General features: G+C 45.3%; 1 protein-coding gene across 8 annotated transcripts in view; it reads left to right on the forward strand.

The window, feature by feature from the left end:
• Positions 1-14,772, forward strand: part of LOC115160642 (histone deacetylase 4-like) — a 260,839-nt gene that overhangs the window by 218,830 nt on the left and 27,237 nt on the right. For all 8 annotated transcript variants that reach the window (XM_029710865.1, XM_029710864.1, XM_029710868.1 and 5 more), the window contains 6 exons: positions 419-552; positions 5,476-5,578; positions 7,542-7,588; positions 11,275-11,382; positions 13,555-13,610; positions 13,786-13,873. In XM_029710865.1, the coding sequence (XP_029566725.1) occupies positions 419-552; positions 5,476-5,578; positions 7,542-7,588; positions 11,275-11,382; positions 13,555-13,610; positions 13,786-13,873 (536 nt within the window). The remainder of the gene's footprint in view (positions 1-418; positions 553-5,475; positions 5,579-7,541; positions 7,589-11,274; positions 11,383-13,554; positions 13,611-13,785; positions 13,874-14,772) is intronic.

The raw sequence follows: 14,772 nt of genomic DNA on the forward strand, positions 1-14,772 counted from the left end.
ACAAACGAATGCAGTAAGCATCAAATGTCAACACACTAGGCTCATCCATACTGAGAATGTGTCATCTAATGCGCGATTGCGTTGACTGCCGCCGTTTGTTCATTTTGGTACAGCACGTCAATTTATCTGATTAATCAGCCGTTTTCAAACACACGGGAGTCTGAAAAGACGATTCTCTTCCTCATTAGTGTGCAGCGAATTCTACTTAAATCAAAAGCCAAAATGAGTATGACACCCTGGCATTTAAAGCATACTACATTTCCAAAATGTCACATACTATAAAAGGTTAGATTTTCACATACCCAAAATGCCTAATATTTAGAACGCATGTACGGGTATTCGGACACGGTTATTGTCTCCCAAACAGTCTCCTAAAATATTTTTTCCTAACTCTGTGTGTGTTCCCATCATCCTCCAGGACTGGTGTATGACACGTTGATGCAGAAGCACCAGTGTATGTGTGGCAACACCAACACACATCCAGAGCACGCCGGACGTATCCAGAGCATCTGGTCTCGACTACAAGAGACAGGACTGAGGGGCAAGTGTGAGGTACGGAGACCATCACCAAAGCTCATCTCTTGGATATGTATCAATAATCTATATCAACACACACACACACACACACACACACATTGTTTCACTCACTTAAGCACTGACCTACAAGCAGAGGTTATATTGAGGCCTGCTCTGTGTTTTCACCCATACAGTCTTTTCAGATTAGTGCAGAGACTAAGGGGAGAAATCCAATTTAGAGTATAAATTCTGTCAGAGTAACTGAGGAAGCTTGTTCGCCGTCCTATCTCAATAGTAGAATGTGGCTTCCTTTTCCCATCTAACCTAGACTACTGAGATGGACCCATTATTCCACTTTCAGAGCGTTCTAAGGCACCATTTCTGACCAGGAGGGGGCAGTGTTAAACCATGCTGCCCGACCTCCCCATTGACAAAACACCCCACCGCAAGTTGCCCATAAGCACAGATCTAGGATCAGCTAACCCTTGCCAAATCCTAACCTTAACCATGTGGCAGAAAAAAATCTAAACTGACCTTAGATCATTGTTTAGCTTAGGGCCTTGTTTTGAAGTATTAGGTTGTTTTGAAGTGTGCTGGCAGAGATAAAAAGCTTATAGTGGGTCTTATCATGCCCTGCACCTGTTCTGTGACAATCCACATACACGCACTCATGCATGCGCACACACAATTACCACACACACACGCACACACACAAATTTTCTCAGCAAGAGACATTCTTTTCTCTTCATCCGAGAGGTCTAAAAACAGCCTAATGGTTCCTAAATGGGGATAATCTTTCCTGTATGTGTGTGTGTGTGTGTGTCTTTATCTTTAATTTAAAGACCCTTGCTCCCTTCGGTCTCAACGTAGACTATGATCTGAAGCCATTCTTGTGATTCTTGTGATTTTGCTATTCATTGAAAGTGTTTGTAGGCCTATGTAGCCAAATTGTATCTATGACCGTATGCTATCCATTCATTTTTTTTATACGTTCTATTTATATCTGTAAATTAACCAATGATTTCAAGCCACACCCGGCCATGATTACAGACCCCTGTGCGTGTCCTATGACACTATATAAACTAGTGACCCGCAGTGTTTGTCATTATACCCTGATGAAGACAGCTTGTCTGTCGAAACGCCGGTTATTCAGTTATTGCATCTGAGCTCCTAGAGTGTGCGGGTCTCCTGTGTCTGATCTCTCCCGCGTCTCACTCGTTCATTGCGTCATCGCTACGCTTGGTTGCACAGCTGCCTGTCTGTCTTTCCCGAATGGCACAAACAGAAATAATATCAACAAATAAACAAGCAAACAAATTCCACCCCCAGACTTCCTCTCCTCTCTCTCTCTCTCTCTCTCTCTCTCTCTCTCTCTCTCTCTCTCTCTCTCTCTCTCTCTCTCTCTCTTTCTCTCACTCACACACCCCCTTTAGGACCTCATTTACGACCTCCACTGTTACTAATTGGAGATTCCTGGTTGCAGGTGTTACCCTGCTGCCCCCCTGTCCCTCCTTCACTCCCTCCTTTTCATCCTTCCATCCCTCCATCCTTTCCATCCCTCTTGTCCGTCAAAAGCTCAGGTGGCCCTTGGGGATTAGTAAAGTAGCGGTACATTATAACAAATGGGTACACAATTACAGATTCTGGTGTCATAGTAAGTGTTACCAGGCCCTGTAGCCCCCAGTTCCACTCCTATTCCCCAGGCGCTATCATTTGTTGACTTCTGTAACCGTAAAAGCCTTGGTTTCATGCATGTTAACATCAGAAGCCTCCTCTCTAAGTTAGTTTTTTTCACTGCTTTAGCACACTCCGCCAACCCGGATGTCCTAGCTGTGTCTGAATTCTGGCTTAGGAAGGCCACCAAAAATTCTGAAATTTCCATCCCCAACTACAACATTTTCCGCCAAGATAACTGAACTGCCAAAGGGGGTGGAGTTGCAATCTACTGCAGAGACAGCCTGCAGAGTTCTGTCCAGGTCTGTGCCCAAATAGTTCGAGCTTCTACTTTAAAAATCCACCTTTCCAGAAATAAGTCTCTCAATGTTGCCGCTTGTTATAGACCCCTCTCAGCCACCAGCTGTGCCCTGGACACCGTATGTGAATTAATTGCACCCCATTTATCTTCAGAGTTTGTACTGTTAGGTGACCTAAACTGGGATATGCTTAACACCCCAGTCATCCTACAATATAAGCTAGATGCCCTCAATCTCACACAAATTATCAAGGAACCTACCAGGTACAACCCTAAATCCGTAAACACGGGCACCCTCATAGATTTCATCCTGAACAACCTGCCCTCCCAATACACCTCTGCTGTCTTCAACCAGGACCTGAGCAATCACTGCCTCATTGCCTGCTCCCGTAATGGGTCCGCGGTCAAACGACCACCCCTCATCACTGTCAAACACTCCCTAAAACATTCAGCAAGCAGGTCTTTCTAATCGACCTGGCCTGGGTATCCTGGAAGGATATTGACCTCATTCCGTCAGTAGAGGATGCCTGGTTATTCTTTCAAAGTGCTTTCCTCACCATCTTAAATAAGCATGCCCCATTCAAAAAATGTAGAACTAAGAACAGATATAGCCCTTGGTTCACTCCAGACTTGAATGCCCTTGACCAGCACAAAAACATCCTGTCGCGTACTGCATTAGCATCAAATAGCCCATGCGATATGCAACTTTTCAGGGAAGTTAGGAACAAATATACACAGGTAGTTAGGGAAGCAAATGCTAGCTTTTTCAAACAGAAATTTGCGTCCTGTAGCACAAACTCCAAAAAGTTCTGGGACACTGTAAAGTCCACGGAGAATAAGAGCACCTCCTCCCAGCTGCCCACTGCACTGAGGCTAGGAAACACTGTCACCACCGATAAATCTACGATAATCAAGAATTTCAATTAGCATTTTTCTATGGCTGGCCATGCTTTCCACCTGGCTACCCCTACCCTTGTCAATAGCTCTGCACCCCCCACAGCAACTTGCCCAAGCCTCCCACATTTCTCCTTCACCCAAATCCAGACAGCTTATGTTCTGAAAGAGCTGCAAAGTATGGACCCCTACAAATCAATTGAGCTAGACAATCTGGACCCTTTCTTTCTAAAATTATCTGTGGCTATTGTTGCAACCCCTATTACTAGCCTGTTCAACCTCTCTTTCATATTGTCTGAGATCCCTAAAGATTGGAAATCTGCTGCGGTCATCCCCCTCTTCAAAGGGGGAGACACTCTAGACCCAAACTGTTACAGACCTATATCTATCATACCCTGCCTTTCTAAAGTCTTCGAAAGCCAAGTTAACAAACAGATCACCGACCATTTCACATCCCACCATACCTTCTCTGCTATGCAATCTGGTTTCCGAGCTGGTCATGAGTGCACCTCAGCCATGCTCAAGGTCCTAAACGATATCATAACCACCATCGATAAAAGACAATACTGTGCAGCCATCTTCATTGACCTGGCCAAGGCTTTCGACTCAGTCAATCACCGCATTCTTATCGGCAGACTCAACAGCCTTGGTTTCTCAAATGACTGCACGGTTCACCAACTACTTCTCTGATAGAGTTCAGTGTGTTGTCCGGTGTGTTTTCCGGACCTCTGGCAGTCTCTATGGGGGTGCCACAGGGTTCAATTCTCGGGCTGACTCTTTTCTCTGTATACATCAATGATGTCGCTCTTGCTGCTGGTGATTCTCTGATCCACCTCTACGCAGATGACACCATTCTGTATACTTCTGGCCCTTCTTTGGACACTGTGTTAACAACCTCCAGACGAGCTTCAATGCCATACAACACTCCTTCAGTGGCCTGCAACTGCTATTAAATGCAAGTAAAACTTAATGCATGCTCTTCAACCAATCGCTGCCCGCACCCGCCCGGACCGTCTAGCATCAGTACTCTGGACGGTTCTGACTTAGAATATGTGGACAACTACAAATACCTAGGTGTCTGGTTAGACTCACATTAAGCAGAGACTCACATTAAGCATCTCAAATCCAAAATTAAATCTAGAATCGGCTTCCTATTTCGCAACAAAGCATCCTTCACTCATGCTGCCAAACATACCCTCGTAAAACTCACTATCCTACCAATCCTTGACTTCGGCGATGTCATTTACAAAATAGCCTCCAACACTCTACTCAGCAAATTGGATGCAGACTATCACAGTGCCATCTGTTTTGTCACCAAAGCCCCATATACTACCCACCACTGCGACCTGTATGCTCTTGTGGCTGGCCCTTGCTTCATATTCGTCGCCAAAACCACTGGCTCTAGGTTATCTATAAGTCTTTGCTAGGTAAAGCCCCGCCTTATCTCAGCTCACTGGTCACCATAGCAGCATCCACCCGTAGCACGCGCTCCAGCAGGTATATTTCACTGGTCGTCCCCAAAGCCAACTCCTCCTTTGGCCGCCTTTCCTTCCAGTACTCTGCTGCCAGTGACTGGAAAGAATTGCAAAAATCACTGAAGCTGGAGTCTTATATCTCCATCACTAACTTTAAGCATCAGCTGTCAGAGCAGTTTACCGATCATTGCACCTATACACAGCCCATCTGTAAATAGCCCACCCACCTACCTCATCCCCATATATTTTTTTTCTCCTTTGCACCCCAGTATCTCAACTTGCACATTCATCTTCTGCACATCTATCACTCCAGTGTTTAATTACTAAATTGTAATAATTTTGCCACTATGGCCTATCTATTGCCTTACCTCCCTAATCTTACTACATTTGCACACACTGTATATAGATTTTTCTATTGTGTTATTGACTGTACGTTTGTTTTATTCCATGTGTAACTCTGTGTTGTTTGTGTCACACTGCTTTGCTTTATCTTGGCCAGGTCGCAGTTGTAAACGAAATGGCCTACCTGGTTAAATAAATGGGAAAGAAATACAAATAAAATGAAAATAAAATTTACCAACTCTCTTTCTTTCTCTCGCCCCTCCCCCTTCACTGCAGTGTATACGGGGGCGGAAAGCCTCACTGGAAGAACTGCAGACGGTTCACTCTGAGGCCCACATCCTTCTGTATGGAACCAACCCACTTCGACAGAAGCTAGACAGTACGTTCTACACCAGGAGTGCTATTCTAGGATCTGTCCATATAATCCTATTCCTTGTGATCTAAAAGGAAAAACTGGTGCTAGATCAGCATTCCTGAGACCATTTGTGGATATGGGCCCAGACCCAACTGGTTGTTGCTTTGTACACTAAACAGGATCCGTTGTGTAGATGCTCATGGTATATTGTGCAGGGCGAATCCCTGCTTCCACTGAAGTCAAATTTTTTCACCTAGTCTTCTACTGACATCAATGCATGTCAGAAGTTCAGATTGACCCATATATCTACAAAGTAAATGAACAAGATTGCCTAAAGTATGACAGTGTTACGACAATAATACAATAACCTCTCTCTCCCTTCTCTTACACCTCGGCTGTCTATTATTACAGGGCAAAGCTGGTCTAATGATAGTGTTCCTCTACCAGACCATGATCAACTTTATTATCTACATTATTGCCTCCTGTGTTGACCAAAGCAGGGACACTCAGTACATCTCCAAACAGATTGTTTTGTTTACCTGAACAACAGCCTTTTTATTTGTTTTGGTTCTATTCTTGTTTTTTTCTTGTCAGATTTGGAACTTGTAGAACTTGTTCAAATCTACCTCTAAGCTGTTGGCCCAGCTGTTCGCCACCTCTCTGCCAATAATGAACACGCATGCACGCAAGCACACACACACCATTTTCCATGACATCACCCCTCCTTGTTTACTCCCTCCCAAAGTTTACTGATCCATCACCTAAAGATTTCCTCTCGGTTGGGAGAGTGAGAGAGACTGACTTTTTGGCTCAAACATCTCACTATGACCGCTCTGGCTTTCATAGCTGAGTTAGCCTCTTAGCCAGCAGTGCCTGTGGAGTAAGGTAGTCATTTATTGTGGACTTTTTTGGACCAGAGGCTCTCAACCTTTTTTGGTTACTGTACCACCAAGTACATTTTGCTCTGCCCGGAGTACCCCTGAAGGACAACCTCATGTGCATTTTACCAGTAAGACTCATGAAAACAGTACCCCCTGTGGATAGGCCAAGTACCCCCAGGGGAACCACTGTTTTGGACTGTGTTCAACTGTGTGTGATTATGTTGTATATTCTGTCTTGCATCAATGGTGTGTGTGTGTGTGTGTGTGTGTGTGTGTGTGTGTGTGTGTGTGTGTGTGTGTGTGTGTGTGTGTGTGTGTGGGTGTGATGAGTCAATCTAGGAGCGTCTGCTATATGAATTCATATTAATGCAGTGTTACGATCAACTCAGGGCCCACTAAGAAGAGTGAACGTTAACCTAGACACATTTTAAATTACACTCAATTATACTGGACTAATCCTAATACACATACACCGGTGTAGCGTATATTCTCAAATCATGCAGGGTGTTGTATTAAGGGTGTGGGGTTTCCACTTGACGATGTTTTGCTAGAATTTGTACCGGTCAAGATGAATTTGTATCTCAAGGTGGGATATAATGTCTAACTTAGTCATCTTGCAGGCGCTTCTTGTCTGGAGGGACTAGAATACTTTCTCATTTGCATACTGCATGACAAGGTGGTGGACAACTCTTAGGTTATGTTACGGTATGTTACTTCATATTCACAACTATGGTATACAGTACTGTCACAGAAACAATGGATAAGTGGGATGAAGGGGTGAGTGAGGGAGGGATGTCAAGAGGGGTACTGAATGAAGAAGAAAGTGAAAGTGTGTCACTAATTTGTTGTCGCAACAAGAGGGGAGAGGAAGGAAGAAAGGTTTGACAAAATCAAGTTGTTTACACTAAGAGAGAGAGGTTCGTCATTTTTTCCACCACAATTAAAATGGCATCTGTGTATTCTCTCCTCTGTGGAATTTCACATGGTCAGAGTCTGGAGTTCAGAGGTCAAGGCACCTGCTGAATGTCCTGGGTGTCCATGAGTATTCTGGCGGTCCCCTCTAACCTATCTCTCTCTCTCCCTCTTTTTCTCTCTCTCTTTCTCAGGTTCAGTGACTCCCGTGTTTGTGAGGCTGCCATGTGGAGGGGTGGGGGTAAGTCACTCTCTTCTACTTCTTTACTTCTACTCCCCTGTATAAATAATGTTGCTGTTTGTTCTCCCACCACACACACACGCACACACACCACCCTGGAGCACCAGAGGCAACCAAAACTGTTGCTCTGCTTTCTGTCGAGTGGGTAATTGTGACCAGATGTTTTCTATAAACATGCTGTGTGCTGTAGAGTGTGTGTGGGTGGGGGGTGCACTGCCTGTGTATTGTGTGTTCAGAGGGACACTTAGGGGGGGGGGGGGGGGGTGACAATGGTGTCTGTGTGTGTGTGGGGGTGCACGTGCATGCACATGTGTGCTTCCACTTCAGTGTGCTTGTGAAAGTAAAGGTATTATATGTGTTCGAGAGTGTGTGTGTGTGTGTGTGCGTATTGGAGTGAGTGGGTGAACTCAGGTTACGTGTGTTTGTCGATCCCTAGGTCAATACGTTGGTCTGACTTTCCATCCCCCTCTCTCTCACTTTTTCTCTCTCCCTTGCTCTTTACCCCCCCCCCCTCACATCCACCCCCTCACTCCTTCTCCACAATTCTCTTCTCCCCACTCTCTCTCCCCCACCGCTCTCTCCCTGTCTCTCCCTTCCCCTGTCCACCCCCCTCTCTCGGGGGTAGCTAGCTGGGTCTGTTACGGTGCCTGCTGCCGTTGGTAGGAAACAGAAGGGGCTCTGCTCTGTTTTATGGAAATGGGACAAAATTGTTGTCTTCCTGTAGTCCCAGCACAGCGCCTCCGCTCATCATATTACCCTGTCAGCCTGAGCAGAACGAACCACTCTTTCATTCCAACACGCTCCCCCCTCTCTTTGGTCTCTGGTCCCTCGCTTTTCCCTCTCTTTTATCCCCCTATTGCTCTTGGTGTTACTGGCGTGCGTCTTTCACTTCTTCTTACTCAGTCTTACTCTCAAAAGTCGCTTTTGTCAGGACTACTCTACTTTTCCAACGTGACGCTTTCTTCTCTGTTAGCAACTGGAACTGCTGACATACTTTGGCAGTGCCCCTCCCTCGCTCACTATTCTCTTTTACTTTCTTACACACTCCTCAGTTTGTCCCTCTGCCACGTTGTCCCATTTCTTCTTCTTTGTTTTTTTTGTTTTGCTCGCTCACTTTATTACTCAATAACTTGATCACTCTTTTCCTTGATCACTCACTCACTCACTCACTTCTCTGGTGCAGCCATCACTCTTCAGTCAACTCACCCTCCCTCTCCCTCTCCCCCATCGTCCCTCTCTTCCCCTCACATCTCCATTCCCCCCAGTCTTCTTTTTTATCATAAATGCAACGCAGACCCGTCATTCGTGACAAAGTCCTTCTTGGCGCGACTTGAAAAGGCCCACGTTTTCCTTTTTTTTTTCTTCTCTTCTCTCGCCTTGAGCGTTCATGCAACTGAAAGCCAAATGCGGCAGGCAGGGATCGCCACAGTCAACGTGTGCTGAGTCTGTCGGAGACCCCAAGGTTCACAGAAACCCTGCAGGTCCCCACACACTCCCTCTTTCTCTCTCCTCCTCTCTCTTTCCCCTCTGCCAGGTGTTTCCTTCTCTTAAGATTATTCCGTCTCGGAATTCAGTTGGTCATCCCAGGTGTCTGTGTATGCGTCTGCGTGTGTGTGTGTATGTGTGTGACTTCAAGTTGATTGCAGGGTCAACGAGGAGTTCAGAGTATCTCTGCTAAGTGTGTTACAGCGGTGTGTAGATTTTAGAGCTGTGTGTAGTGTTTGTGCAACCGTGTGGAGTATGGACTAGTGGTGTGTAGTGCGTGGAGGTGTAGAGATGTATGTAGTGTGTGCGTGTGTGCATGTTTTACTATACTTGTGGGTACTAGAAGTCCTCACAAGAATAGTAAACCAACTAAAATTCGGACATTTTGCCTGTCCTCACTTATAAAAAGGCTATTTCAGGGGTTAGGTTTAGGGTTAGAATTAGGGTTAGAGATTAAGACGATGGTTAGGTTTAGGGTTAGGAGTTAGGGTTAAGGTTAGGGGTTAGGGAAAATAGGATTTGTGTGTGTGAGAGAGATTGGGGCCACTGGGCAAGCGTGTGTCAGCATAATCAGCCCTGACTGATGAATGCCTGGCCTCTCTCATTGACCACATAAGGAAACACACACACACACACATATCCACAACAGCAAGACTAGTCAGCTCCCCCCAACCCATCCCCCATCTCTCTCCATGTCTTCATCCCCTTGGTACTCGCTTGGCTCAGTATTGACGCTCCATGTCTGTGAATATACAGTAAGCCATCTCCCCGTTTTCCTCCCCTTTAAAATCACACCTCTAATAGCATCCCCCATGGGACCACAGTAGAAGCACATTCAAAGACTCTCTTGGCGGACAGACGTGTGAAGAGCAAAGTATCTTCCCCTGCCCTTTGGATTGACGTGTGTGTGTGTGTGTGTGTGTGTGTGTGTGTGTGTGTGTGTGTGTGTGTGTGTGTGTGTGTGTGTGTGTGTGTGTGTGTGTGTGTGTGTGTCTCGAACGGGAGTCATTCACGTCAGTTGGATAGACCCGTAACTCACACTGAGGGTCTCTTTACTACTGCCTCTTTTTTCTCAGCAATCAAGTCCCTTTTTTCCTTCCCTCTGTGCAAGCTGTGATACAATAGATTTGTAACACTGTGTGTGAGTGTGGTTAGGGGCTTTGCACTGTAGCTTGTGTACTCATACCCCCTTTCGCTCTCTCTACATCTGGAAGGGTTGCGAGGACAGATAGTACCACAACAATCCTGGTCCAACATTGTCCCATTGTATTATTTAACCTGTTTTATATTGTACATTATACATGTACAATGTATATACAATCTATACTGTTTATATTGTCCCATTGTATTATACATTTAGGCTATACACAAACATTAAGAACACCTCCCTAATATTGAGTTGCACCCCCTGTTACCCTCAGAACAGCCTCAATTCATCAGGGCATGGACTCCACAAGGTGTCGAAAGCGTTCCACAGGGATGCTGGCCCATGTTGACTCCAATGCTTCCCACAGTTGTGTCAAGTTGGCTGGATGTCCTTTGGGTGGTGGACCTTTCTTGATACACAGAAAACTGTTGAGTGTGAAAAACCCAGCAGCGTTCCAGTTCTTGACAATAATTTTGCCTAGCACCTATTACCATACCCCGTTCAAAGCACATAAATATTTTGTCTTGCCCATTCACCCTCTGAATGGCACACATACACAATCCATGTCTCAATTATCTCGGCTTAAAAATCCTTCTTTAACCTGTCTCCTTCCCTTCATCTACACTGATAGAAGTGTATATAACAAGTAACATCAATAAGGGATCATAGCTTTCACCTGGATTCACCTGGTCAGTCAATGACATGGAAGAGCAGGTGTTCAAAATGTGTTGTACCCTCAGTGCATATTTAAGCAATAATGCACGAGGAGGTGTAGTATATGGCCAATATACCAGGGCCACGGGATGTTCTTACGCACAACGCAACGTGGAGTGCCTGGATACATCCCTTAGCCGTGGTATATTGGTCATGTACCACAAACTCCTGAGGTGCCTTATTGCTATTATAAACAGGTTACCAACATAACTAGAGCAGTAAAAATAAATGTTTTGTCATACCCATGGTATACGGCTGTCAGCCAATCAGTATTCAGGGCTCGAACTACCCAGTTTATAATGTGCATTATATAAATGTGCATTTGTGCTTGTGCTCACAGGTGGACAGCGACACCATTTGGAACGAGGTCCACTCGTCCAGCGCTGCTCGTCTAGCTGTGGGCTCCGTCGTGGAGCTGTGCTTCAAAGTGGCGGCTGCAGAGCTCAAGGTTAGCCTCATGTCCCTCGTCACCATGTGTTTGTCTATGCGTCTGTCTGTATGCCTATTACCAATGTTAATGCCATCTCGCAACTGATGCTAAATGCTAATGCTAGCACCATCTCAGGTGAACAGGTGGCAGAGTGGAGCATTGATAATTAGACCGTATTAGCAGTGCTAATGCTAGCCCCACTCAAGTGAATAAAAGAGCTTGTGTATCTTCATTAATATGGCCTTGTTAGCCGTACTCACTCTTAACACCTACAGACTCTGTAGGAATGCCCCCCACCGCAAAGCTTTCAGACAGGCACCCCCGCCTGCCTTCCTGTGTCTGTGGCCGTGCTGGGTTATCACTTGAACCCTGCTGGTGACCTAGCGCATGGGCACCACTAAGTGGCTAACGCTAACAGTCCCTGCTAACACACAAATTTAACTTGGCAAGTCAGTTAAGAACAAATTCTTATTTACCATGACGGCCTACACCGGCCAAACCTGGACGACACTGGGACTCCGAATCACAGCCGGTTGTGATACAGCCTGGATTCAAACCAGGGTGTCTGTAGTGACGCCTCTAGCACTGAGATGCAGTGCCTTAGACTGCTGCGCCACTCGGGGCCCTGCACACTGGATCAGAGCGGAGCTGGCTAATGGAGACTAATGACAATTCTTCTCAGAGCCGTTAGTATAGCATGCTAAATTACTAACACTCACATGGAGTTTCTGCTAGGACTTATGGCTTCAACAAGCACTTTCACTCTCATTGTTATAGTAGAGTTGAAAGCATGATCTATTGTTATTCGAAGGTTGTTGTTAGGAGTGTATCAGTTGAAATGAGTATGTATGCCATCTAGTGAACAACACTTGTTATTGTTACTGAGATGAGGGTTTGATTAATTTACTTGTTTGATTCATTCACTGACTTGTTTGTTCATCCATTCATCTATTTATCAATCATCCCAATTGATCATCCCAATGGATTAATCGAGGAGATGGTCTCTCTATCTAGGAATAAAGACCTGAAATAATCATGAAAATTCCTGCACTCTACATAGGGGTTAGAGGTCACAGGAAGTTATCAACTTGACGCTTAACACCATCTTAGCATACACACACACACGCAACCCCAGGGGGGTGGGGGGGTGGGGGGGACAGACTCTAACATCACCTGCAACCCCCCTGGCCTGTCCGAGTCAGCATTCCATCAGCATCTTCAGCGTTTTTAAATCACACACTCTCGCTCTCACATATAAAGCTCTTTGAAAGCGGCCCCTATCATCAGACAGGATCTGAGTCCCTCCTCTCCCTCTGCTAGAATAATATCCTCTGTGGACAGGCGAGGTGGAGTGCAGTAATCTACAGCAGCTGCCTCAACATCATTAGACTGGACTACAGGGACACAGGTCCCCTCACCATGTCCCTGCATACCACAGTCAGTCACGGCCCCCAAACACTGGGAGTCCCCATATTACACAAGGACCCTGAACAGTCGGCGCGGGAGTGGCGGGAGTCCCCTAGGTCCCCACATTAACACAGCATCCACGTCTCGCACTGCTACTCCCAGCTGACAGCCACACGTGTGTGTGTGTGTGCGCGGTGGCAGGGGTTGTGTCTGTGTCATCAGCAGTGTCTGACCCTCCGCCCTGTCAATGGCAAAACAATTAACTGTGAGCCATAGTGGGATTTAAGGTCAGAAAGGGAGAGAACTAAATATTGCATGGAGAAACTGGAATGCGTGCATGTGTGTGTGTGTGCACGGGTTGGTGTGCATATATATGTGTGTGTGTGTGTGTGTGTGTGTGTGTGTGTGTAAGTGGGTTTTTTCGTGTGTGCGTTTTTGGGGTTACGCGTTTATTTGAGGATGAGTGTATTTCAGTCTGTGACTGCTCAAGGCCTTATCCTAATGCGTCTTTTTATTTTACCAGCTGGGCTCCTGAGTGGCGCAGCGGTCTAAGGCACTGCAGCTTAGTACTAGAGGTGTCATTACAGACACCCTGGTTCAAATCCAGGCTGTATCACAAACGGCCATGATTGAGCAGTGCACAATTGGCCCAGCATTGTCTGGGTTTGGCCGGTGTAGGCTGTCATTGTAAATAAGAATTTGTTCTTAACTGACTTGCCTAGTTAAATAAAGGTTCAATACAAAAATTATGGGTAACATGGTTCCGTCTTCTCTGATTGGCAGAATGGTTTTGCGGTAGTCCGGCCCCCTGGACACCATGCAGAGGAGAGTACACCTATGTAAGTCCCACCCCTTTTATGTTTCTTCCGTCTCATTCGATCAGATCTTGTTGACGTCATTACGGAACAGTAGAGAGATTTTGAGCAAAATCAAATGATCAGAACCTGTCAGACTCACAAAATGTATATCATTTTTTTCGCTCCCCCCCTCGTCTCTTATCATTACATCACATAGGGGATTCTGTTACTTCAACTCAGTGGCCATCGCAGCTAAACTCTTGCAGCAGAGGCTCAGTGTCAGTAAGATCCTGATTGTGGATTGGGTAAGTTTACCTTGGATTTCCTGTGCTTCCACACAGAATAAGGCAACAAATAATGTGACCTATCTTTCCAAAAAAAATTTTTTTAATGTTCTGTGAGTGTAATATAATGACAATACATCAGGGTTCTATATGTATGAAACACATAACGTCAGTCGTTAGAATCTGTCATATTGAAAATAGTCCACCTGCCCAGGAAGAGATGGCTGCTGGATGTTGGTAGGATCATTGCTGGGTTCATTATACGGCTTCCCAAAGCCTTTGAACCACTTTTCATTTCCTCCTGTTTTTCACCGAGAGAGACTTCTACAACTAGCCCTGTCATCCAGGCAGCAAGCACAGTTTTATTTGTATTCCTTTTTTTGTATTAGAAAATGTCTCGATGTAGAAACGTATAAAGCAGGGGGAGACTGTAAAAAAGGACACTCGGTTAAAAAAATAACCTTCTTTAAAACGTGTCAATTGTATGAGATAATGCCTCAATATAGAAGCTTAAGTCACTTTTTTTTATATGTTTGACTATGTGGGAAGGTCTGTTAAAATGAAATGGATGTCGTAGCCGAAAGTAAAAGATATTGTCACCCAGCGATGGGATTTTTACGACTGACTTAACCCAATTGATTGCCTAAAACATATTCAACTCTCTGAACCGGTCACAAAGAGTTTGTAGGGTTGTGGTATGTTAGATAGTGGCTAAGCATGGCAATTGATAGAGTTTGTTTCAGGGTGTCCCCTTTTCTACTTTGGTGTAACTCTTCTATGTTCATCTGACGACTGATTCAAGTTCGATTTTGTTGTTTAGCGCACAATGCTTATGAATAGGTGTTTAATGTGAAGACCTCATCCAACATCAGTTGTTAGAGTCAGGAAGTAAACCTAAACCTGCCTACCCTGCCCCTCTC

The sequence above is a fragment of the Salmo trutta genome, chromosome 24 (assembly GCF_901001165.1).
Source record: "Salmo trutta chromosome 24, fSalTru1.1, whole genome shotgun sequence".
NCBI classification, from domain to species: domain Eukaryota; kingdom Metazoa; phylum Chordata; class Actinopteri; order Salmoniformes; family Salmonidae; genus Salmo; species Salmo trutta.